The sequence below is a fragment of the Delphinapterus leucas genome, chromosome 5 (assembly GCF_059928025.1).
Source record: "Delphinapterus leucas isolate spDelLeu-1000000601 "Yukka" chromosome 5, BTC_Dleu_Yukka2, whole genome shotgun sequence".
Lineage (NCBI taxonomy): Eukaryota > Metazoa > Chordata > Mammalia > Artiodactyla > Monodontidae > Delphinapterus > Delphinapterus leucas.
Window position 1 is genome coordinate 4,718,748 of NC_143133.1, and position 27,272 is coordinate 4,746,019.

General features: G+C 42.4%; 1 protein-coding gene across 2 annotated transcripts; it reads right to left on the minus strand.

Moving 5' to 3' along the window:
- Positions 1-4,596: 4,596 nt before the first annotated feature.
- Positions 4,597-22,544, minus strand: RAB33B (RAB33B, member RAS oncogene family). 2 transcript variants are annotated; one of them, XM_089911500.1, is made up of 3 exons: positions 22,166-22,544; positions 9,075-9,146; positions 4,597-7,410 (listed from the first exon to the last, which is right to left on the minus strand). In XM_089911500.1, the coding sequence occupies exons 1-3, from the start codon at positions 22,412-22,414 to the stop codon at positions 6,970-6,972; spliced, it is 762 nt and encodes a 253-aa protein (XP_089767626.1). In that variant the 5' UTR covers positions 22,415-22,544; the 3' UTR covers positions 4,597-6,969. The 2 variants fall into 2 exon arrangements, with proteins under 2 accessions (XP_089767626.1, XP_022410559.1); XM_022554851.3 differs by lacking the exon at positions 9,075-9,146 and having other exon boundaries at positions 22,166-22,532.
- Positions 22,545-27,272: the final 4,728 nt, after the last annotated feature.

Consider the following 27,272-nt stretch of genomic DNA (forward strand, 5'->3'; position numbering starts at 1 on the left):
AATAGAGCAGGACTTATAAGCTAAGTGAGAAAAGACCCTGGGGCTTCTGTAGGTGTATCTTGGGCCTCTGCTCTGGGCACCTCCAGCCATCGTAGGAGAAGTCTGGCTACCCTGAGGCCACCATGTTCAGATACCAGACAGAAGGAGATCCGGAGGAGTGCCAGCTGTTCTAACCCCAGCTGTTAGATGACTGCAGCCTCATGAGAGACCCAAGCCAGAACTGCCTTGCTGGACAGCACCTCCACTGCTGACCCACTGCAACAGTGAGAGATAACACAAGTGTGGTTTTATCTACTAAGCTTTGGAGAAATTTGTTACACAACACTAGATATTACACGTATATCAACTCATTTAATTCTCACAATAACCCCATGAGTTATCGTCAGCCCCCTTTAAAAATGAGAGGGCAGGGTTTCCCTGGTGGCGCAGTGGTTGAGAGTCAGCCTGCCGATGCAGGGGACACGGGTTCGTGCCCCGGTCCGGGAAGATCCCACATGCCACGGAGCGGCTGGGCCCGTGAGCCATGGCCGCTGAGCCTGGGCGTCCAGAGCCTGTGCTCCGCAACGGCAGAGGCCACAACATTGAGAGGCCCGCATACCGCCAACAAACAAATAAATAAATAAAAATGAGAGGACATTGAAGCCTTGAGAGGTTTCAACTCTGTTAGAACATCTGGGATTCAGTCCCCACATGGCCGGACCTCAGAGTCTATGTGCAGTGACTGCGGCCTCTCGGAAAGAAGAGTTTAAATGCAAGGATCAGAAGCAGTGGAAACAGTAGATCCTGGTGGAAGACGAGATATGGGAGGTGAAGGAAAGGAAGCCTCAAATAGAGCCTGGAGGTTTTGAAGAAACACAGGAAACAAAGTAAGTTTAGGGAGGAGGATTATGAGTTTGGATATTGTTTAGTTGGGTGTGTCACTGGTACCCACAAAGGAAGATGGCCCACAGGAATCCGGGGGCAAAGTCCAGGCCCCGGAAGTGCGTTCTGGAATCAATGAGATCACAAAGGGAAAGGGTGTTCAGCCAGAAGAGAAGAGGAAGAAGGACAAAGGCTTAGGGAGCGCCTCCTTGTTTAGTTTATGGTACACGTGACCATTTGTGATTAAGCTCCCAGAGTTTTCAGTATTTTTAAATGCATGCTATACGGCGTCTGTGGATATACAATGAGATAACAGATTCCACAAAGCAGACAACGTTTACTAACCTTACATTTGCATGAGAAGTTTATGAATTACTGCCTTGAGAAACTGGACGTTCTGTCAATAAGCCAAACCTAGAGCAGATGCGATGGTACAGAGACTGGCAGAAATAAATGCTGGGAACACTAATAAACCACTTGTGGATCTCAAGTATCCCACAGGATGAATATATTCATTTCAGATGAATATCCGGGTTTGGGGAGACTTGACATCTTTTTCACATGGTGGACCTTCTTTAAGAAAATGATTACATGACACCAAAAGCAAAGGCAACAAAAGCAAAAACAAACAAGTGGGACCACATGAAACTAAAAAGCTTCTGCACAGCAAAGGAAACCATCAACAAAATTAAAAGGCAACCTGTGGAATCCCAGAAAATTTGCAAGCCGCATATCCAATAAGGAGTTAATATCCAAAATACACAGGGAATTCATGCAACTCAATAGCAAAAGTAAATAAGTAAATAATTTAAAAATAGGAAAAGGGCCTGAACAGACATTTTTCCAAAGAAGAAATACCAGTGGCCAACAGGTACATGAAAATGTGCTCAACATCACTGATCATCAGGGAAATGCAAATCAAAACCACAGTGAGATACCACCTCACACCTGTTAGGATTGCTATTATCAAAAAGGCAAGGGCTTCCCTGGTGGCGCAGTGGTTGAGAGTCCGCCTGCCGATGCAGGGGACAAGGGTTCGTGCCCCGGTATGGGAAGATCCCACGTGCCGCGGAGCGGCTGCGCCCGTGAGCCATGGCCGCTGAGCCTGCGCGTCCGGAGCCTGTGCTCCGCAACGGGAGAGGCCACAGCAGTGAGATGCCCGCGTACCGCAAAAAAACAAAAACAAAAACAAAAAGGCAAGAGACAGCAAATGCTGGCAAGGATGTGGAGAAAAGGGAACGCTTGTACAGTCTTGCTGGGAATGTAAACTGGTACAGCTACCATGGAAAACAGTATGGAGATACCTCAAGTAATTAAACATAGAATTACCATATGATCCAACAACCCCACTTCTGGGTGTACAAAGGAAACAAAATCATTATCTCAAAGAGATATCTGTACTACCATATTCATTGCAGCCTTTATTCACAATAGCCAAGGTATGGAAACAACCTAAGTGCCCACTGACAAATAAATGGATAAAGAAAATGTGGTACACATGCGTGCGTGCACGCACACACACACACACACACAGAGGAATATTACTGTTTTTTTATATTCATTCATTTTTAAATATTTATTCATTATTTAGTTGTGGCAGGCGGGATCCTTAATGGTGGCATGCAAACTCTTCGTTGCGGCATGCAATGTGGGATCTAGCTCCCTGACCAGGGATCAAACCCGGGCCCCCCTGCATTGGGAGCTTGGAGTCTTATCCACTGCACCACCAGGGAAGTCCCTATTGTCTTAAAAAGACGGAAATCCTGCCATCTGTGACAACGTGGATGAATCTGGAGGGCATCATGCTAAGTGAAATAAGCCAGACAGAAGAAGAAAAGTGCTGTATGGTATTATTCTTCTGTCAACTTCCCACTGAAAGTTCTTTCTTCTAGGCTATAACAGTAAACTGGCCACCATGGCTCCATTCCCACATAGCCTTCCCCTCACCACTGGAATTTTAGGCATAAATCTGATGGCCTCACTACCTTGCTTAAATGCTTTCATTAGTTACCCACTGTCTAAACAGTAAAGCTCAAATGTTTTTGTGTGGCTATTCTCATTTTTGTTTCCCTTCCCCAAAATTCCTTCTCCCCCCAAATGTGGAAATTCCGTAATTGATCTTTTCTCGGCTATTGATCTTGGGCCGGGCACCTGACTCTAGCCAGGCCACCCTAGACATTTTGACTTGGGACTGACACTCGGTCGATTTCTCTTTGGGTGCCTGCAGCGTGCAAAAGCTCAGAAGCGGTTACTGGCCATGTTTTCTGCCAAGTGAACCAGAAGAGTGGAGAAATCCAATTATAAGAGAGAGAGAGAATGAAGGTGGGCAGCAAAGCTGAGCCCAGAGGTAGGAGACCGAGTCCTCAATCCCAGCTCTTCTTTGGGTCTAGTTGCATCCTTGTCCTGGAGTCTAACGTCAGACAAGTCAGACTCCTGACAATAAATCCCCCCTTGTAGACGGATGTGACCTGAGTTCCTGACACCTGCACCTAAGTCAGTCCTAATTCCACTGCATATGGCGACTTGGTGGTTCAGTCACAACCTGCCTTGCTGGCTTCATCACCCAGTGTTCTGACCACCCCTTCATCTCACTGCACACTCCCTCCTCTGCATCGAAGCCACACGATCACGCCAGTCTCTGTGCTCATCGTCCTTTGTGTTTGCCTCTTTAGTTACATTTACCACAGTACACTGTAGAATTCCTATTTGTTTATATATCACGTTGTAAGTTCTTCAAGGACAGTCTTATTCATCTACGTAGCTCACTGCCTAACACAAATGTTTGATAAACCAGGTTATTCCAACAAATGAAGTGAATTAGTATTTGCCACACAGGCTCTAGCAAGTCTGCCCCCCAAAAGATTTGACCAACCTATTGTCTGATTATTTAAAAAGCAGTCTTTCATGAATAATGTAATTTTGTGTTTGAACAGAAGAGTAACATATATGAAATAAACTGACCAGGGAAAGCAGCACGAACTTCAGAGTCCCTAACCCTAATCCAATGCAGGGAACATGGGTTCAAGCCCTGGTCCGGTAAGATCCCACATGCCACGGAGCAACTAAGCCCGTGTGCCACAACTACTGAGCCTGCGCTCTAGAGCCGCAAGCCACAACTACTGAGCCCGCGTGCTGCAACTACTGAAGCCTACGAGCCTAGAGCCCTTGCTCCGCAACGAGAGAAGTCACCCCAATGAGAAGCCTGGTATCGCAACGAAGAGTAGCCCCCACTCACCGCAACTAGAGAAAGCCCGCGCACGGCAACGGAGACCCAATGCAGCCAAAAAAAAGTCTCTAAAAACAAAACATTCTCCGAAAGAGCCTAACTAAATCAGAAATCTGAATGCAGAAATTGTAATCTTACACCTGTCACCTACTCCCTTCTCCTCTTTCTCACTTTTTACAGTTATTCATCCTGCTGAATTCTTCTACCTTTAAATATACAGATGCCAACCACTCTCGTGATATGTGCCATTTGCACTGAAGTGTTTGTTCTTAAACAAGCTGGATTACTCAGCCTCACAAATAAAAAAGCTACCCTATCAGCTAATTTTAATACTTAGGGTTTTTTCCTGAAAAGTTCTTTAACCTTGAATGTATTTCCAAATGGGTTAGTTTTTTGTCCGTTTGATTCTAATGTATTACATACTACCTGGAAGCCAGAGGAAAACCAGAGATTTGTTTGTTTGTTTTATTTTATGCTCAACCTAGTAACCAAACGAAAATAAACCACAATTTCTTTATGCCAAAGCTGGTTTATTGAACTTCATGAGGGCAAAGTTACAGTGATGCTATTCCATAACAAAATTATTTAACTCTAGTTTAGATTTCATGAGGAAATGTACTAGCAATACACTGTCGATAAAGCATTGTCATGAATAGCTAACTTCACTGGAATCTGGATTCGTTTCCTTTGGTGTTCTCAAATTATGACTTTTCCAAAACATATCTGAGGTTTTCAACTAAAGGTCACAGTTAAAATAAATTCATACAGGAGTTATAAAATGTGTGATTTGTGCTTTAAAAATTAATAATTAGTTGTTTGATAGCCACCATTTTGTAAGTGATTTCTCAATAGTCTGTGTTTTATAAATATTCTGGAAAATATCTAAAAGCTTTACCCCATTCAACTGATAAGTATGTTCTTTTTAAAAGTAAAAACATATGTAGAAAAAATTAAAACAATAAATCACTACAAATGGGATACAAGTATTTTAAAATAAATATTAAAGTGAAAAAATAAGTCCTTTTACAGAACTTTAAAGGGTACTTACTACTAACTTCTTACAAAAAGAAATAAAGTTAAATTACCTTTTTAGAAACATGAGTAATAACAGCACTGAAAAAAAAAAGTGCTTGGAAAGTCTGTAAACTTTCTTCCCCCACTTTAGAAAATGTTTTGATAAGCAATAAACAGATTCCCTTCTTTAAAAAACTGTTACGCCCATGACAATTATAACAGCTGTCATTGTTTTACTATAAAAATAGTTGCAAATCAACACTAATTTAGACAAAGTCAAACCATTTTTAATTCTACCATGATAAGAAAAATGGATTAATCTTCTTAAAAGCAAACAAAGCCAATTTGTTTTTCCTTAAGCTCTAACGTTTAAAACAGAATAATTATTTCCTGTAATTATTACTTTCCATTAGTTCATTTAATAGAATTATCTTGTTTTCATAAATAAATTATCCAGTCAGGACCACCATCATGGTTACACAAAAAATCCTAAACTAGATTACATCACATATTTAATTGGTTTCCCACATTCTGAAAATATTTTAAGTATAATCATCTTTTGGCTTAATTTCCTCTAAAATTATTAAGTTCAGCAATCTTTCAGAATTAGTCAATGTGCACACTTCAGATAAAGTTCATGGCTTACATTCCATTCACGTAATAGCTTCACAGGCAAGCTTACTATTTCCTATGTGCAAAGTCTTAAATTCAAAATAAAAGTAATTAGGGTAAAAAAAACTTTTTGAAATATTCTTTCTACCACCAAGGGGTAGACTAGATATTTTTCAATATCTAATTTATTTTTTATACTGAGGAGGAGTAGTTTGTTGTGACCATAAAAGTTTAAAGATTTCAACAACAGAAGTACTGTAATGTACTATTACAGAAATAAAATGTAGACTCATAGCAATTACAGGTATGCCCTCAGAGTTACAATCCAAATGGAAGATGATTTGTTTATTCAGCCTTTAGGCATTAAATTGATTGGGGGCCGGGGGAGAGCAAGAGATACTATGTTTGACACACAGCTTGACCAAAAGCCAGGAATAGGTCTTTTGTGGTAGCCAGGAACCATGTTTAGCTATTTTTCCCCGAATTACATCTCCTCAAATCTTTCAATTAGTTTTTCAATGTTTAAAGGTATCAAAATAAAGTATAAAGCACCTTACTATCTGATTTACTTTTGCATATTGTGTAGAATTTAGTAAGAAAACAATTCAAATTACTCTTCTAAAAATAACAATGATTTTTTTTTTTGTAGACCTGATTGATAGTGATTTGAAATATTAAGCATCTAGAACTGTTGGAAAGGTCATTCTTTATGGACTGAGAACCAGAAAACATTCTAGGCTCTCTCCTTCCCCTGGAACTAAAGTCTTGGCTCTAAAATGTACCAATAATAATGCATTTAAGTACATTAATAAGACAAAGAAAGAACTCTAGGGAGAGGCAAATACCAGTTTTTATCCTATTGAGAACACGTCCCATTCAAAGCACATACGAGTAAGTATACTAAACCCTTAATATATTTTTTCAATTGCAGGAACACAGGATTAAACAATCATTGACTCTTAAAATCCCATCATACTCTCATTTGAAGCCTCCTCATGGGGCTCTCAATGGAAAGATGTCCTCATTCATCCTAACTCTGCTTCACTTCAACCTCTGAAAACTAACTTTTTCCTTGTGTTGTCGCAGTGACAAACTTGATGAAGTAGATACAAAATACAAAAATAAGCATGACGATGATAAACAGTAAAGTGTCAGGATGCTCCATTACATCTGAGATTAAATTCTATGACTTACCACTGTCATACTTCAAAAGTATTTCTTTAGTCAAAATTAGATTGTACAATAAAGACTGTGATTTAGCACCAGCACGTCACTGCAGGCTTTGGTTCAGGCTTCAGGGTAATTCCGTTATCAGGGGGTTGACTAAGCATTAACGGTTTATGGCTCTTCAGCTTATGAGCCAAGGTCATAAATATAGCTTCCACATGGTCATTATCATTGGGGTTTTTAGCAGAGGTTTCAAACAAAGGCATACTGTACGTGTCAGCAAATTTTTGTGCCAAGTCTGTGGGTACCTGAATGGCACTCCTCAAGTCACATTTATTTCCAACAAGAATCCGTGGTATGTCGCTGGCTAGCAAATGCTGTTTGCATTCTTCTATCCAAGATGGCAGGCTATGAAAACTCGCCATGTTGGTCATATCATACACGAAGACAACAGCATGTACGTTTCTGTAGTAGTGCTGGACCATGCTCTTTCTGAATCGTTCTTGTCCTGCTGTGTCCCATAACTGGATCTGGAAGTGGGGGAAAAAAAGAGGAAAACTGAAAGTTTCATTCCAATTATACATACAGAAAAATTTAACCACCTTTGCATGGTCTTTCCTACTTCTTCACTTATACTACTTTGCTCCCTTCCATGATGCCTTTTCAGTGTTATTTAAGGGATCCAAATGTCATGATACTAGTCTAGTTACCTCATCATTAATGCAAGTGTCAGAACAAAGACTTCAATCTAGCACTTTAATTTCAGTAAATCAAGTTTGTTTAGAAAAATTATACCTCAAAAATTGATTTTAGGGCTTCCCTGTTGGCGCAGTGGTTGAGAGTCCGCCTGCCGATGCAGGGGACGTGGGTTCGTGCCCCGGTCTGGGAAGATCCCACATGCCGCGGAGGGGCTGGGCCCGTGAGCCATGGCCGCTGAGCCTGCGCGTCCGGAGCCTGTGCTCCGCAACGGGAGAGGCCACAACAGTGAGAGGCCCGCGTACCGCAAAAAAAGAAAAAAAAAAAATTGATTTTAAAACGCTAAGAGAAACAGATACCAGGTTTTAACAAATATGTGAAGTGTCTAATTCCTGCAAAGTTGGTTACAATATGCCCTTCCCTACATTTCACTCATCTAATTTAAAATAGTAGACTTAGGATAGATGTGAAAAGTCATGAGATCTAGCCCCCAAATCAATATATATATATATACATCCTATAAAATCCAGGCCCCTTTGAAAATTTTAAATGAATAGGAAATCACTTATCTATCCTAAACATCTCTACCAATAAAAATATTCCAATACCTCCTAATGGAAATATGGGGGAGTTGGGGAAAATGATATCTGAAACTAAATACAGGACTTCCCGGGTGGCGCAGTGGTTAAGAATCCACCTACCAATGCGGGGAACACGGGTTCCAGCCCTGGTCCGGGAAGATCCCACATGCCGTGGAGCAACTAAGCCCGTGTGCCACAACTATTGAGGCTGAACGCTAGAGCCTGGGAGCCACAACTACTGAAGCCCACGTGCCTAGAGCCCGTGCTCTGCAATGAGAGAAGCCACCGCAATGAGAAGCCCACGCACCGCAACGAAGAGTAGCCCGCGCTCGCCGCAACTAGAGAAAGCCCGCGCGCAGTAATAAAGACCCAACGCAGCCAAAAATAAATAAATAAGTAAATTTATTAATAGATAAATAAATAAAGCTAAATACAAGTCATGTGTTATGATTCTCTTAAAACACTGAATTTATCCTGCCTTTGTTTGGTTCCTAAAAAAAGTTAAATGATAAAAAAAAAAAAAAAAAGTTAAATGATGAGGGTACTGGTCACAATGGAAAAGACTAGAGGCAGATTTGCTTAGATAGCCTAAACTGGTGATTTCTCTAGAGCGATACCGAAGGAGAGGGAAATTGAGGGGAGACTGTAGATGACACCCAGAGTAAGTAGGATGTAAGACAGGAAGCGCTGAGAACACGGCGGTATATGGTAAGTGCTCAATTAAGATGTAATGAATGAATAAATATATTTAAAAATGTGATTAGAGATGGAAATATTGATCACCACTCTCTTTCATGCTACCTTAGTTTTTAGCAGTTCTGATTTTTTTCATCTTTTTTTGGTGGTAGCTCTTTTTAGTCCAAATTTCTCCATCTTTGAAATATTCTCCCTTTCTTCCAAATTAACATAAATCTAACCTTGTTCCAGGTGGAAATATAAAATACTATACAGGCATATCCTGGAGATATTGCAGGTTTGGCTCCAGACCACTGCAATAAAGCAAATATCACAATAAATCGAGTGACACGAATTTTCTGGTTTCCCAGCGCATATAAAAGTTATGTTTACACTATATGGTAGTTAATTAAGTGTGCGATGGTATTTACCTAAAAAAACAGAGTACATACCTTAATTTAAAAATGACTGGGAGACGCAAGAGGGAAGAGTATATGTATAACTGATTCACTTTGTTATAAAGCAGAAACTAACACACCATTGTAAAGCAATTATACCCCAATAAAGATGTTAAAAATAAAAAAATAAAAATAAAATGATTTATTGCTAAAGAATGCTCACCATCATCTGACAAGTCAGGGTTGCCACAAAACTTCAATTTGTAAAAAATGCACCATCTGCAAGAGTAGTAAAACAAGATACGCCCGTAGAAACTTGATTTCTCAGGCTCTCTTGGAACTAGGGGGACAAGTGACACAGTTCTGGCTAATAATTTGTAAATAGTTTTTTCAGTGGGGGTTTCTAGAAAAATAAACTGATTTGTGATTTTTTAAAAAAAAAGACAGAGCATTTGGCACGTGCCTTTTGCACTTTTCTCACCACACCCGTTCTGCCTGGAATGGAATATCACGCTGGGAGGCTCAGCAGCCATTTTATAAGCATGAAGAAGAAAGCCACACACAAGAATGACAGAGCAGAAGTCTAGCCTAAATAGAATACTGCTGACAGCGTACCATCATACAGACTGCTGCCCCTGGTCTCCTTATTACATGACAAAAATAAAACCTTACACGGTTAAATCACCATAGTTGAATTTCTCTTACATGTAGCTCAGTGCTATCCTAAAATTATTTGCTATGTACACTGTTTAAAACCTTTACGCTTACAGTCGCATTTACTCAGGAAAGTACAGGTTCTGCCTTGATGCACTCCTAGAGACCACTTCACAAAGTACTTTGTTAAAAAACACCCACTTTGTGATGTAAGCAACACAGTTGACAGATGGGCCATAAAGACTCAGTATCATATAAATCAGAGGTAGAAGCAAACGGCTGTCAGCAAATTAAGAACTACTAACATCTAAGACTATTTAAATCAACCAAAATTTATTAAATACCTACTGTGTATCCACCCGTAGGTTACTTATACCACTAGGCCTTTGCCTCCTCAACAGTAAAAGTAAAATTTAGTTTCAGACCCTATAAAATAGCATTCATAGACTAGCTACACTAACTATGCAAAGAACTAATAAAGTAAATTATAGTTTTTTAAAAATACAACTTTCCTTTTTAAGAAAAATACTTTTTCTTTAATCCCAATTAACATGTTAAGAATAAAAACACTCAGCATACAACTAAAACTGTTTCAAGCTATAGGTGTCGGAATTTATTATAAAGCTACACTGTGTACTATCAGCATACGATTAGAAATACAGATCAGTGGAACAGAACTTAGAGTCCAGAAATAAATCCATATTACCTATGGTCAATGGATTTTCTACAAGAGTGCCAGGACAATTCAGTGAGGGAAAGCACAGACATTTCAATGAATGGTGCTGGGACAACATGCAAAAAATGAAGTTGGACCCCCTACCTCACACCATATACAAAAATTTATTCAAAATGGATGAAAGATCTAAATTTAAGTTAAAACCATAAAAATCTTAGAAGAAAACATAGGGGTAAATATTTGTGACCTTAGATTAGGCAATGGTTTCTTAGCTATGACACCTAAAGCAGAACCAACAAAAGAAAAAAATAGATAAACTGGACTTCATCAAAATTAAAAATGTGCTTCAAAGGGCATTATCATGAAAGTGAAAAGACAGCTCAAAGAATGGGAGAAAATATCTGTAAATAATACATGTGTTAGGGGTCTAGTATTCAAAATATTTAAGACCTCTTACAACTCAATAATAAAAAGACACATAGCCCAATTAAAAAAATCGGCAAAGGATGTGAATAGATGTTTCTCCAAAGAAAATATACAAATGTTCAATAAGTACATGAAAAGCTGCTCAACATCATTAGCCATCACACAAATGCAAACCGATAACAAGTGTTTGCAGAAATGTGGAAAAGTGGAACTCTCATACGTTGCTGGTGGGGATGTAAGTGCAGCCACTTTAGAAAAGTTTGGCAGTTCCTCAGAAAGTTAAACAGAATTTTATTTAGCCATAAAAAGGAATGAAGGGACTTCCCTGGCGGTCCAGTGGTTGAGACTTCGCCTTCCAATGCAAGGGGTGCGGGTTTGATCCCTGGTTGGGGAGCTAAGATCCCACATGCCTCGTGGCCAAAAAACCAAAAAACATAGAACAGAAGCAATATTGTAACAAATTCAATAAAGACCTTAAAAAAAAAAAAGGAATGAAGTACTGACACATGCTACAACATGGATGAGCCTCCAAAATATGCTAAGGAGAAGAAACCAGACACAAAAGGTCACATTTCTACGCTTCCACTTATATGAAACATCCAAAATAGACAAACCCATAAAGACAGAATATAGACTGGTAGTTGCCAGAGGCTGGGGAATGGGGAGAAACTTTAATGGGTGAGGGATCTTACTTGGAGTGATGGCAATATTTTGAAACTAGATAAAGGTGGTGGTTGTACAACATTATGAATGCACTGAATGGCTCACTTTAAAATAGTTACTTTGATGTTATTTGAGTTTCACTTCAACAAATTAGGGGAAAAAAAGAGAGAGAGAGAGAGAGACAGTTGCCATAGGACCCAGCAATTCCACTCCTAGGTGTATATCCAAGAGAGCCGAAAAGATATGTTCACACAAAAACTTGTACACAAATGTTCATAGCAGCATTATTCATAATAGCTAAAAGGTGGAACCAACCTAAATGTCCACCAACTTATGAATGGATCAATAAAATGTATGTCCATATAATGCAACATTATTCAGCCATAGTAGGGAATGGAGTACTGACACATGCTACAACATGGATGAATCTTGAAAACATTATGCTGAGCGAAAGAAGCCAAGACACAAAAGGCCACACACTGTAAGATTCCATGTATATGAAATGCCCACTATACGGCAAGTCCCTCGAGACAGTAAGTAGATGAGTGGTTGCCAGGATCTGAGGGAATGGGAGGAATGGGGAGTGACTGATCATGGGTATAGGGTTTCTTTCTGGGGTGATGAAACGTTCTGGAGTTAGACAGTGATGAGGTTACACAGGCTTGTGAACATACTAAAAACCACTGAATTGTATATTTTCAAATCTTAAATATCTCAGTTTTTTAGAATGAGAAAACAAAACCCACTTCAAACCGTCTCTTTAACATTCAGAAAGAGATTTGGGGAATAATTTGGATGACCTACATAAAAGCTGTCCAGAGAAATTGGAACAGATCTTTTCCCTTTTAGTAACATTCTTGCAGCTCAGGTATTCAAAAATCGTTTCATCGATGGATACAAATGAACCTATATACACAACAGAAAGAGAGTCACAGATGACAGATGTATTATAGAAAACAAACTTTGGTTACTAAGGAGGAAAGCGGGGGGCGGGGGGGAGGGATAAATTGGGAGATTTGGACTGAAACAGACACACTACTATATATAAAAAGATAACTAATAAGAACCTACTGTATAGCACAGGGAACTCTACTCAATGCTCTGGAATGACCTATATGGGAATAGAATCTAAAAAAGAGTGGATACACGTATAATAGATTCACTTTGCTGTACAGCAGAAACTAACACAACATTGTAAATCAACCATACGCCAATAAAAATTAATTTTAAAAAATCATTTCATCGATGAAGAATGATTTATAATGTTTCAAGCAGAGTATATTTTTAAGTTAAAAGAATAATAAAAGACACACAAAAAGGAAATATACCAAAACATTAACAATGGCTGTCTTGAAGACAATTTCCTGCTTTATTTCTACTTTTCTCTGTTTTCCACAACAAACATACATTTGTTCTATTTGTTTTAACAAACTAAAGTTTAAAAAAAAATTATGCTGAATTTAGACCTGCCTCAAAGAACCGTAGAAGTCTTCAAAAAATGCGAGTGGTGATGGTTAGGATGTTTATCCCTAAGAAAACCACTTGCTTGTTTTAGGCTAGGATTGACTCAACGTAACCCTCTTCCCATCAGTCCTGCTCAAAACATTCTAACCATATCAAGACTCCCAGGAAACAAGAAGTCGTAAATAATAACTCTGCACACTTTATTGAAGAGCCGTAAAAGTAAATACTATGTTAAGTGAGGCACTTACAAAGAAGTACAGCTGTCTCTCAGTATCCATGGGGGATTGGTTCCAGCACCCCCCAAATACCAAAATCCACGGATGCTCAAGTCCTTTATATAAAATGGCGTAGTGCTGGCATTTAACCTACACACATCCGTATACTCTAAGTCATCTCTAAATTACTTATAATACCGAATGCAAAGTAAATGCTATGTAAATACTTGCCAGCAGTGGGCAAATTCAAGGTTTGCTTTCTGGAACTTTCCGGAATTTTTTTTCCTCAAATATTTCCCCATGGATATATTTGCCCCTGGAGGGCTGAGTGTATCTAAAAGGAAGCTTCAAAATTTCACTCACCGAATTGCTAGAACCAGTGAAGGCATAGGACACAGACTGTTATGCTGTCTGCTGCCTTTCAGGTCTGCACAGGACACTGAGGTGAGGGCAAGCGGGCTGCGGAAGGAGCAGTGAGAGACCCGGCAAAGAAAGGACAGGACAGCTAACAAAAACTGTCAGCCACAGAAGGCTAGAGAAAGCTTTGACTGAAAGAGAGAGACACATATAGATACCCAGTGGGGAACAAACCTCACGATAACCTAGAAAAATCTTGAGCTTCAGCTATGAGTGGAGTGGTTCACAATGCTTAAAAAAAAAGAGAAAACGACACTCTGGAACCTAAGGAAGTGACATGCTTTTGTCCTGGGAAATATTAAGTTAGGAAGTATTTTCAAAGCAATTTTTCCCAGTTTAATACTTAATATCTTAAGAAAGAAAATGGCTCATAGGTGGTTCTACAAGATATTACTCCCATTTTAAACATTATAAAGATAACATAAAATATATGTTAATAATATTTCATGAATCTCTACTTTAAATTCCAATATCAAGCTCCAACAAAAATGACAACCTAATTGCTAAATACTAAGGGCAGAGTCTTTTTTTTTTAAATGTCTATTCAATGCTTTGCCCAGTTTCAATTATTTCTTTTTATTATTGATAAAGTGTGTGTGCGTGTGCATGTACACATATAGATTCTGGACACTAGACCCTTGTCAGGTACATGATTTGTAAATATTTGCTCCCATTCTGTAGGTTGTCCTCTTATTTTCTTTCTTTCTTTTTTTTTTTTAATAAATTTATTTATTTTTGGCTGCATTGGGTCTTCGTTGCTGCACGCAAGCTTTCTCTAGTTGCGGTGAGCGGGGGCTATACTCTTTGTTGCCGTGTGCAGGCTTCTCACTGCGGTGACTTCTCTCGTTATGGAGCACGGGCTCTAGGCATGCGGGCTTCAGTAGTTGTGGCATGCAGTCTCAGTAGTTGTGGCTCGCAGCCTTAGTTGCTCCGCGGCATGTGGGATCTTCCTGGACCAGGGCTCGAACCTGTGTCCCCTGCATTGGCAGGCAGATTCTTAACCACTGCGCCACCAGGGAAGTCCCAAAGAGCAGATTCTTACTGTTCATGAAAGCTCTTTTTAGTAGTTTTATGACCAAAATGAGCAATGACCTGGCTAAACTGATTTAATGCTTTTTTTGCTTGACTGAAAAGGATAAAGGTATTAGCCCAGATGACCTTTCTTTGTTTGATCAGCTATCAAATTTCCTCTTCCCCTGTTCTTTCAAAGAACACGTTTTTATTATTTTTGCTTCTGAGCAGCCTATATAAAAGATCATCTGGTAATTACATAAAAGCTTCTATTAACAACTTGATGATGTAAATCAACATCATAAGGAGTGTAAGTAACATTTCAAGAGAGCTCTTTTTGCTTTGGGTATACAGAGTAGAAATATGTATATCTGATGTATAGATCCAAATGGCAAATTTTTAAATTTATTTTAAATTTTAGGGGTTTTTAGCTTCCCTAACAAGGAGAAGTAACAAATTTTGTGTGACTATTTGAAAGGAATACTTTAAGGGAAGAACTGAATTATAGCCTAATGAAAGGGACAGGAAGAGAGTAAGCAGGGAGAGAAAGGAAGCAAGAGCTGGGAGCCCTGGGTTGTAAATTCCAGCACTGCCATCTCCACATCACCACCACAGTTTAGGGATGGGCATGTGTCACAATCCCCAATCAGAACCACGGAGTCTCCATTTCAGGACTGGTGTTGGAACTGGCAGAAAGAGAACTTTACTTCCGGGTTTCCAGTTATGTGAAACAATAAATTTTCATTTTGCTTTGTTACTTTGAGTACAGAGTTCTGACACAGACTCTAAAGCAAAAGATCTTGATTATTGATTAAAGATTCCTGGAAAGTAAATAATTCTATCACATCTCACCACCTGAGTACACACACCAACGTTGCCACCTTCAAAGACGAGGTACAAGAATCACAGGCTTCTGAAATCAGGCTGGAAGAAGAATGGGACTCCGGCCTGGTTCCAGGGATACTTCAGATAGTAGAACGGCTTGGGTCTACTACAATATTAAAATGAATATTGCTTGTACCATACAGGCCTCACCAAACCACTGCAATACAGAATCTCTGTCAGACTAGACCTAAACATTCTAAAGTTTTCTGAGCTAAGGAGTCACAAATTAAGATTCTTTTTAGGGTACCCCAACAGTTAATACTCTCATTCTCCGAATTCCAATGCAAATCAAATCAAGAGGATCAATTTGGTATCTCCCTAACCACCATCACCATGTTTTTAGTTTTTGTTTTTGTTTTTTACGAGGGCCTCTCACTGTTGTGGCTTCTCCCGTTGCGGAGCACAGGCTCCGGACGCGCAGGCTCAGTGGTCATGGCTCACGGGCCCAGCCGCTCCGCGGCATGTGGGATCTTCCCGGACCGGGGCACGAACCCGCGTCCCCTGCATCGGCAGGCGGACGGACTCTCAACCACTGCGCCCAGGGAAGCCCCACCACCACGTTTGAAGATGAATTATCAATTTAATTCTAGTAAGGTAAGGTATGAGATGATGTCTTATACAATATGCTTTGACTTATAAACATTAGATTACTTTTAATAAAGATCACGACAGAACAAGGGAGAAGCGGAAATAATCTGATGTACATTTGGCTTCAGCATTCACTGCATATCATCTTCATCGCGCCATGACACAAAGCTCTACTCCACTCCCTGTGCATGTTAACCAAATCGGGCATTTCGTTCTCATCTATCTATGCTCTCCAGCTTCAACTTCATATTCATGATTATCTCCTCCAATTCCACACTTCTAGCTGCGAATGTGACATTTCCATTTGAGTACACCACCATCTCAACAAAGAAATGACTAGGAGAAAACTTTTTATGGAGCCTCTCAAAATTCCATCTTCCACATTGTACTTCTCATCTCTACTGAAGGCATACCTACCTCCAGTCAACCAGACCCACACCCTCAGCCATGTGAGTCCTTTCATCACCAAAAGCCAGTTACTGAAGCCTTTGGCTTTATCATCAAAATGCCTGTCTTACCGCCTCTTTCTTTCATTAGCTTCCCTTATACACGCCGAGTCGGATTTCCAGAGCAGCCTACCTATTGATCTGCTGCCACCAAGTAGGCAGCACTTATCCAAGTCCTGCATAGTTTAGAAACTGAGCCACACACTGGAAGACGTCTACGGGGTTATCAGGCACGCGCCCTGTCCTGAGCAAGACGGAGTAGACCTAATAGAAGAGGTGGAGGGCTTCTCTGGTGGCTCAGTGGTTAAGAGTCTGTCTGCTGATGCAGGAGACACGGGTTCGTGCCCCGGTCCTGGAAGATCCCACATGCCGTGGAGTGGCTGGGCCCGTGAGCCATGGCCGCTGAGCCTGCGCGCGTCTGGAGCCTGTGCTCCGCAACAGGAGAGGCCACAACAGTGAGAGGCCCGCGTACCGCAAAAAAAAAAAAAGAAGAGGTGGATGCATATATAGAACAATGAGGAAAGAGAGAGAGTTTAAAGGCGCAGGTAAGGTGCTAAAGGAAGCTGATAGAAGGAAGAAATAGAATTGAGAATGAGAGGCAGGGAGATTCCTAATACAGACACACTGAGTTGAATAAGGAAGAATTACATGTGGTGAAATATGGGAAGGGGGGATATTCCAGGCAAATAGTGGGAAATGTAAGAGGAAAACATAGGGATCAGGAAACAATTGGCTGGACTATAGGGTACTTGAAGGAAATTAATGGGGAAAAAATGTCAAGTTAGAAAAGAAGTCTGGGGCAAGAGAAGGAAGGCCTTACGTTCATTTTAAAAGTTGGAACTTTACGAAATAATGGAGAACTACTCAGAGCATCTGAGGCAGGGGAGATTACTCTCCCCAAAGTGCTACACTCAGCTGGCATCTGGCAACAATGTTCCAAACCGATTAATTGAGGACTGGGGTTGGGTGAAGTTGAGCCGCTGCAACAGAGCAGAGCGTAGAAAAGATGAACTAGGATTCCGAAGGGTGAATGAGAGAAATCATCCAGGTAGAAAACTAAGTGGATTTAGGGAGCAAAGGAGAGAGGCGAGGCCTCCGGGATGAGGGTAACACCAGGACCACCTAGGTCACGTCGAGGAGAAACAGGAGAGGCAGATTTGACAGGGACGAGGAACTCACGTTGGAACTTTGGGGGGGGGGAGGGATTATCCAAATAGCCACGTCTACAAAACAACAGGAAACGCAGAATGAGAGATGAGGGGAGAGGTGTGGGCCAAACAAAGGTTTGGAAGTTATCCTCATAGAAGTGACAGGCGGAGTCAAGAGACTTCCAAAGGAGAGGATGTAGATAGAAAAACAGGTCATGGGGCAGATCGAGTCTCTCTCAGGATTCATCCTCAAGCGCTGCCACATTTATCTTCCTAGAACACTTGGACGTTTTTGCCACACACACAAAATCAAGCTACACCCTAGCTGTTTTCCAAACTCTTCAGAAACGTTGCTACCAAAACCTTCGCAGTCTTCTCACTTGCCACTTTCCCACGGGAACCTTTAACCCTGATGGAGCATCCTGCTGACGTTCCCCATCAAAATCTCCCTCCAAGTGAGAACGATTCTTCCACCAACATCCAAACCAATAACTTAGCACTCACCTACTGCCTGATTTTGCTAGTCATCTTTTTTTTTTTTTTTTTTGCGGTACGCGGGCCTCTCGCTGTTGTGGCCTCTCCCGTTGCGGAGCACAGGCTCCGGATGCGCAGGCTCAGCGGCCATGGCTCACAGGCCCAGCCGCTCCGCGGCACGTGGGATCCTCCCGGACCAGGGCACGAACCCGAGTCCCCTGCATCGGCAGGCGGACTCTCAACCACTGCGCCACCAGGGAAGCCCTGCTAGTCATCTCTTTAGGTATATAAATCTTACCCCTATCTAGGACAGCAAATCATCTACAGAGTATATCAGGGTCAGTAAACTTTTTCTGTGTATCTTAGGCTTTGCAGGCCTAACAGTCTCTACCACAACCACTGCTCAACTCTGCCACTGTTGTGCAAAAGCAAGCACAATATGTAGACAGATGAGCCTAGCTGTGTTTCAATACAACTTTATTTAGGGGCACTGAAATTTAAATTTCATAAAATTTTCACTTGTCATGAAATCTTATTCCTTTGATTTTTTTTCCCCCCCAACCATTTAAAAATGTAAAAATCGGGACTTCCTTGGCGGTCCAGTGGCTAAGACTCCGTGCTCCCAATGCAGGGGGCCTGGTCAGGGAACAAGATCCCGCATGCCGCAACTAAGAGTTCTCAGGCTGTAACTAAAAGCTCCTCCCGCATGCCGCAACTAGGAGATCCCGCGTGCTGCAACTAAGACCTGGCGCAGCCAAATAAATCAATTTTTTTTTAATGTAAAAATCATTCTTAGCTTGCAGGCCATATAAAAACAGGCAGCGGTGCACAGATGGTTACTGGACTTACTGTGGTGATCATTTCATAAAGTATGCAAATATCAAATCACTGTGCAGTACACCTGAAACTAACATAATATTGCACGTCAACCATATTTCAACTTCAAAAAAACTAACAGAAAAACAAATTAAAAAAACAGGCAGCAGACCGTATTTAGCCCTCAAGCATGGTTTGCTGATTCCTGCACTGAATCATAATTCTTTGTGCCTAACAAAATGTCTTCTTTCCAACAATTACTCACTAAATGTTTGACCAATGGGGCAAGAAGTCCTGGTTGCTTTCCTTTAGTTAATATTAACGTGGGAAAATTGCATATCACTACAAATAACAAGTAAGCTATCTCAAAGTTCAAATAGGAATGATGATCCCTAGTTGAGAAAGAGATTAAATCCAACACTAGGCTTTAATGATTCTGTTGGTGTCTGCCATCGTCACACGCTGATACGAAAGGGGTACGGCTATGAGGATACACACACAAGGAAGGAGCATAAGGATTAGAGCCTCAATTTGAAAATCAAATGTATTTTTATTGAAGGAATTAATTTTATAATTTTATTTAACTTCCCAAATTCTGCAAATAAGATCTTACTCTTTCAATTATACATATATAGCACTTAGGACAGACTAACACATATAGACTTAATTACATTTCGTAAAACATTTTAAGTGATTCTGAAATAGCACTGCTGTAAGACATGCTCTCTGAAAAATTTCCAGGCCACAAAACATTTAACACAGTATCTCACTTAGCTAATCCCAGTAGCTAAGCCTTCGACGTTACGCACTGGACATATTTTATATACTTTTAATATGCTGTATCTCTTAAATTTGCACCTGATTCACCTGTGATCTTAAAGTATAAATGGCAACCCGGAGGCAGGTAAAGGGCCACTGAACCCCAACTCCTCCCCTGCCTCCGTCCCCTCTTTTTTGTTATTATCCTGCTTCCATGTGAGGGGAATTTCTCTTCCCTTCAGCTGTGTGCCTATGCCCTGCTCTATCTCTGTTTCACTCTCTGGTTGTGCAGCTGCAGAACTGATGGTGCCAAAGAGAAAAAGTGATGTTAAACCACCAGGGAAGAAGAATCTTCTTAAGATTACCAACTATGGAGCCAGGTGCCTTATATACCTTCTCATCTACCCCTCATATTAGCCTGATGTGGTACTGTTATCCCGACTTTTCAGATGAGAAAATAGTCTCCGAAAGATTAAGGAAACTGCCTAGCGACTGGAGTAACCAACCACCCCGGTTTGCCTGAGACTGAGGGAGGTCCTGGGAATGTGGGACTTCAGTTTTAAAACTGGGACAGTTTGGGGCAAAGCTGATCATCTACTAAGGACACACAGCCCTTTCATAGGTTCAGATTTGAGCCAGGTCAGTTGGGCGCCAAAGCCCATGCACTTTTTCTCAGAACTCCTCCTTCTCCCAAACAAACTCCCTCTCAAACCTCAGAAAGAAGTCCCACTACTTTCCTCCCCCAAAGGTTCCTGGGCCCAACTTAATTCTGATGTTAAAGAGCCTCTTATTCTACTTTTTCTTTGCAATGTATACAAATCTTTCTTAACTCACTAATACGGTGCACCCAAAGGACCACCACTCACAGCTTGAATGGGACAATGAAAAATTAAAGTGGAGATTAAAAGGCAGGGGCTTCCCTGGTGGTGCAGTGGTTGAGGGTCCGCCTGCCGATGCAGGGGACACGGGTTCGTGCCCCGGTCCGGGAAGATCCCCCATGCCGCGGAGCGGCTGGGCCCAGGAGCCATGGCCGCTGAGCCTGTGTGTCCGGAGCCTGTGCTCCGCAACGGGAGAGGCCACAACAGTGAGAGGCCCGTGTACCACAAAAAAAAAAAAAAAAAAAAAAAAAAAGATTAAAAGGCGAAAGGGCCTACAGAAGACTGATGTCTTTTCAACCCTATTTCTCCTTTACTATCATTAGCAGTAAAACCCCTTTGGGGGTGGGAAGGTGAGGCAGTGGTTAGGCAACTAAAAAATAAATTGTTTGTGCCTCAAGGATGTGAGGATGGGAATGAAGTGAGCCTATTTTTTCCCCATGGGAGACTGAGGTAAAGACGAACATCCTAATTTAAAGTGAAAAAATAAATGCAGTATAAGGAAGGCAGAGCAGTTCCTCGGGTCCACGTGTTTTAAGGGATGGTATCAGCAGGTAGCTGAGGGGTTAGTGGTGGCTCAGACTCAAGAAGTGTGTCTAAGGATTACATCATCAGGAGGCCTCAGCCCTGTCACTGATCCTTATTCTCCAACGTCCCCATTGCAACCCCTCAGAACCCCAGGCTTGGCCTTGGGCTTACTACCTTCTCCATTGTTACTGTGTCTCCAGTCTCAGGAACCACCAACAAGACTTAAAGAAGACTTGAAAGCGGGTGGCACTGAGAATGTGCTCTGGCAACCCAAGGAGGAACCAAGTACAAATTACAGAATGTCTCTGCAGGAAAACAGGTTCTTCTCAACAACTCAGTGTCATATCAAAACTACTGTAACAAAACTGTATGCAAAAGAAGATCTAAGTACTTCCTCAAAGGCAAAGGGGCATTACTTCCACAGTACCTAGGGCAGTGCTAAAATGAATGTTTAACAAATAGTATTTCCTAAATGAACTTCCCATGCTTGAGAAATTTCACTGTTTTTCCTTCGGTTTTACTTCACTAACTCCCAGCATGTGAGACACAGCCCATGAGTCAGTGGATACGCCCTACACTCTGGCTACTCAATGTGTCGTCCACAGACTAGCTGCATCTGCAACACCTGAGACATGACCGAATTAGAATTTGTATTTACTTAAAAAAAAAAAATCCCCAGGCAAATCTCATGCACATCAAAGCTGGAGAAGCACTGCCTTAGAAGTTTGCTATATACAAATCCTTCCAATCCCCAACTCCCATCTCCACACCAGCGTCTGAAAAGATGGAGCGCACGCCCCGCACCGGGCCAGCAATTAACCCACGCAGCGGTTGGGACCCTTGTCATCCCCGGGACAACCTTCCTCCTTGACAGTCTGTCATCCGCTCACCTTGATACGCTCCCCATCAATCTCCACCGCTCGTTCTCGGAAATCCACCCCGATAGTAGCCTCGGTGCGGTCGGGGAAGCGGCCGGCGCAGAAGCGGTAGGTCAGGCACGTCTTGCCCACATTGGAGTCGCCAATCACGATGATCTTGAAGATGCGGGAGCGAGCCGGAGGCAGAAACCCTGAGGCCCCTGACATCGCACCGCTGGATGAGAAGCTCGCCTCGAGCGACGACTCCATCTCCGAAGCCATTCTCCTGCCCCGCCCCAAACCGAGGCGGAGGAAAGGAGACGCAGAGAGGCTGGGAGATTACGCCACCTTCGGCGAGCTCGCCCAGTCCGCGGTCTCCGTCGCTCAACGTTCCAGGAGCCACCGCCCTCCGGGCCGCCAGCGCGCCTGCGCACCTTCCCGCCCCACCCCCGCCCCGCGCAGGTGTGGCGTCCCCCCAGACCAGCCTCGCCGACCCTCCTGCCCGGCCCGCGGCTCCACCCCAGCGTCACTCAGGCCTGCGCCGTCTATCTGGGAAGGGACGGGGCCTGTCGGGGGCTTGAAGGTGGCGCGGAAGGTCAGCTGCCGAGAGGCCGAGCAGAGCGCCCCAGGCCCGGCACCCTGGCTGGCCGGGCCCCGCCACGTCCAAGGATCCCGCCCCCCGGAGGAAGCCGCGCGAGCACTCTGGGGGCGGGGAGAGAAAGACTGCTGAAGGGAAGGAGGTGCCACTAGGCACTCTCTCGCGAGAGGGCCGACGAGCCGTTTCGGCGGGGGTGTGTGCCTGCTGAGGACGTGTAAGGTCTCCGGAAGCTTCGGGCGTCGCGTTCGGCGCTCTCACCGACGTATCGGTGGGGCTTCCCCGGACGTGGAGGTGGAGGCGGGTTCCCTTGGCTTGCAGCTGGGGGCCGGCTGCTCTCCCTGCCTCCTCCGGGCTCTCGGGACCGCGGGCGTTGGGACAGTGACAGGGGCTGGGGAGGTGGAGGGCTGGGGGGTGCGAGGCTCCGCCGGAGGCCCGCCGGGCGCGGGAAGCCGTTAGAAGCGAGCGTCGGGCCACGCGGAGCTTGAGTCTTGGCAGGAGCATGGCTGTCAGTGAGCGGGCGGGAGTTGGAGGCCGCCCGCCGCTTCCGCGCGGAGGCTTTCGTTAGGCGCGGGGCACCGGCCCAAGAGGTAGAGCAGGTGGACCCTTTGGCGGCATTGAACCCGGGAGCTGGTACTAGACGGCCTCTCTGGTGAGAGTAAAATCCACTGTGCCTTGGGCTTTCCTGGTGGCGCAGTGGTTGAGAGTCCGCCTGCCAATGCAGGGCACGCGGGTTCATGCCCCGGTCCGGGAAGATCCCACATGCCGCAGAGCGGCTGGGCCCGTGAGCCATGGCCGCTGGGCCTGCGCGTCCGGAGCCTGTGCGCCGCAACGGGAGAGGCCACAACAGTGAGAGGCCCGCGTACCGCAAAAAAAAAAAAAAAAAAAAAAAATCCACTGTGCCCTAGTTGTGCCTTCGTGCCTGGGTGACGGTAGCGGAGACATTTAATATTTCTGAGCGCACACAGAAGTTCTCTAGATCCATATATACGAGGAAAATGGTAATAGGCGCGACCACCCAGCATTAAAGAAGAGTCTCTGGATCACTGAGACTCTTCTGAGGAAACCTACCATACATTAAGTCATAGAAAAGGTCCAAAATGTGCAACCATATCGCTTTTTGTGAGAAGTTTTGTTTTGCAATGCCACGACTGGGGTTTGGGGGTGTTTTGTTTTTTCTGTTTGAGCACATAGTTATGCCGTTTGGAAATTCAGGGACTGTGGAGAGGAGGACAGGCATGCCTTAACTAGAATGAGGGCAACAGTAGAGCACTGAAAGTCCTAGGGAAGGAGATAGACTGCTTATTTCTTAAATTTATTTATTTATTTTTGGCTGCATTGAGTCTTCGTTGTTGGGTCTTTGTTGCGGTGCGCGGGCTTCTCATTGCAATGGCTTCTCCTGTTGCAGAGCACGGGCTCTAGGCACGCGGGCTTCAGTAGTTGTGGCACGTGGGCTTCAGTAGTTGTGGCACGTGGGCTTAGTAGTTGTGGCTCCCGGGCTCTAGAGCGCAGGCTCAGTAGCTGTGGCGCACGGGCTTAGTTGCTCCACGGCATGTGGGATCTTCCCGGACCAGGGCTCGAACCCGTGTCCCCTGCATTGGCAGGCGGATTCTTAACCACTGTGCCCCCAGGGAAGCCCCTAAAGTGCTTATTTCAATAGATAAAATGAAAATGTGGTCAGAGAGAATTTGTGGTAGAACCTGAGCCTGCCAAGTTGCCAGGAATTTGCAAAAGCCTTTAATATACAATAATTTCCGTTGCAATAGAAAAACTTTATACAGTTACTGATATACCGACTTACGTTAGCCAGGGGGAAAAAGTTTACACACCTGGTTGAATGTGTTTGCCAATTATATTTATTCAGTTTCCTGTTACAAAACCCGAACATGGCCTGGAAAATCCTCATTGTTTACTTGTGACATTATTTCCATGAAGAGTAATCATCCCAGAAACTATTAGAGGCCCTTGGAATATATTCTGACCTATTCTACCTATCCCATTTAAAGGATAGCATCTGAAGATAGAATAACAAAAAGCAGTTGAAGCATTCCAAGCTGGATAATCAGGTAATTTCTAAGGATGGTGAATAAAAGCATCAATGTCTCTGCATCCCAAGACCCTTGCTCTCTCTTTGTTGTATTCTGGCTTTTTTGGTTTAGCTCGTGCTAAACTGCATTAGAAATTCTTTTTCTTGTCTATTTATCCGATCTTTTTCATATTTCACATCCTAGCTCAAAAGTCTCATCTCTGTGAAGCTTTTCCTGCTTACTTCAGCTCAGAATGTTCTTGATTTATTCTAAATCTAATACGCTTTTTGGGGTATTGCTCATTGGGCTTTGGAAGACTGTCTTTGCTGTTTAAGTTTCATGGTTATGTGCTGTGCCTTCCAACTAGATTGTCAACTCTTGACTACTGACTGAGAGCTCATTGTTACTCAGCAAATGATGAATAAATGAGTGAGAAATTTCTTGTGTAAGCCTTGTCAATTTGAACCCTTTGCCAGTTATACACAGTTCAGCACCACTTAGTTGGAAAAATCATTGTAGACACTTGACATTGTTATGAAGAGTTTTATATTTTCAGTCTGCAGTTTGAGAGGCTACATATGTGACTAAAGTGTATTTCACTCTTCTTAATTGAATAACCCCAGAACCACCAGGTTTGATGCTTGAAGGAGAGTCTGCTGTTGGGAAGAGTGGATGGATTATGCAGCCCTGTTTTCTGAGAATTCACTTTGTTCTTGGAGTTTCTCCCTACTTGCTACCACTACCGCTTGGCCTCAAAGTATAAGCATGTTAACCCTTCTTTCCTTAATACTTTACTTCAAAGCTGAGGAGAGACTGAATTTGGATCCTTTAGCAGTACAACTGGAATATTATACATAGTTTAGGGTAAGATGGGTATTTAAAAGTATTTTCCTAATAGAAGAAACTGAATGGATATTAAAAACATAAGGGTAATCTTATGTACAAAATATAACTACTCACGTTCAACTTTTGTTTACTACAGAGATACCACCTCCCTGTGGCAAAGGCCATTTTTTAACTGGTCTTACCAAGAAATAGCTCCTAGACAGCTTCACTCTTTAAGTTCTGGCCTGAGCACAGAGGACAGGAGAGTTCATTTGCTTGCCTATATAAGGGTTTCTCAACCTTGGCACTACTAACATTTTGAGCCAGATAATTCTTTTTTTTTTTAAATTGAAGTATAGTTGATTTACATTATTATGTTAGTTTCAGGTGTATAGCATAGTGATTCAGTATTTTTGCAGATTGAACTCCATTATAGGTTATTGCAAGGTAATAGCTATAATTTCCTGTGCTATACAGTATATCCCTCTTGCTTATCTATTTTATACATAGTAGTTTGTTAATCCATACCTCTAATTTCTCCCTCTCCCTTTTGGTATCCACAGGTTTGTTTTCTATATCTGTGAGTCTCTTTCTGTTTTGGATATACATTCATTTGTATTAATTTTTAGATTCCACATATAAGTGATATCATATAGTATTTGTCTTTTTCTGTAAGCCAGACACGTAATTCTTTGTTGTGGGCAGCTGTGCTGTGCATTGTAAGATGTTTAGTAGCATACTTGGCTTCTACCCACTACCTGCCAGCAGTACTCCACCCCTAGTTGTAACAACCCAAACCATCTCTAAACATTGCCAAATGCCCCTGGGGGGGTAAAATTATGTCCCCTCCCCCCTTTCATTGAGAATCACTGGCCTATATAAGGGCTCTTCTGACAATTCTGGTTTCCTGTCCATCCCATTTGACAGCAGGAATCATCTCTCCATTAAAGACAGAACTCCAGTTCCCCAGAGAAGAACAGCTTTGGTCTTGTTGGCCTCCACCAGGTTACCATATCACTGGTTAATGGTAACCCCAAATATCTTACGAGAGATACTACATTATAAATAACAAGGACTTTAATTTTAGTACCTAAAATTACCATCAACATTTTATAGGTAAGTTTACTGAGTTTCAGAATTCTTCAAGTCATATCTTCATAAGTAGGGTCATTGAGGATTTATGAAAGTTAACTATGTATTATGTATATAGCACTGTGCTAGTGATTGGGGCAGGGGAGAAGACTTCAAAAATTCTAGATGTGTTCAAGTGTGGAGGCAGACTAGGAGCTAGGATGGAAGGCCTTCTTGTAGTGGACAGTAAAGATGAGTGTGCCTCTGGTGGTGACATTCTAGATAATAAACTCAAATTATGAGTAAGCAAGACTTACAAATATTTGATATATATGCAAAGTGCAGTCGCAGTGGCCTCTGTTGTTTCCTTTCTCATTCTCTTTCTCCCTCCGCACCTTTAGAATGTTTGATTATATAGCATTCCCAGTATTTGACATATCAAAGGCAAGCTACAGACAGTAATTTTTAAGAGGATCTAAAGTAGGAGATTTAAATATTAAACTTTCTAACTTGCAGGTAGAGAAGGTACTTTTTTAATGTGCATGTTTATAAAAATTTATTTTTAAAATAAATCACAGAAGAATCTCAATTTTAAGTTATACTCTCTGATACCAGAGCAATG

What these genes read in the sequence shown, in the direction of transcription:
- RAB33B (XM_089911500.1), bottom strand. Translation starts at nt 22,414, where the DNA reads ATGGCTTCGGAGATGGAGTCGTCGCTCGAGGCGAGCTTCTCATCCAGC. An exon ending in TTGATGGGGAGCGTATCAAG is followed by an intron (nt 9,147 to 22,165) that starts GTGAGCGGATGA and finishes GCTTTATTGCAG; the next exon opens with TGGTCTGGAGCCAAACCTGC. An exon ending in ATATTTCCACCTGGAACAAG is followed by an intron (nt 7,411 to 9,074) that starts GTTAGATTTATG and finishes CCCCACTTCCAG; the next exon opens with ATCCAGTTATGGGACACAGC.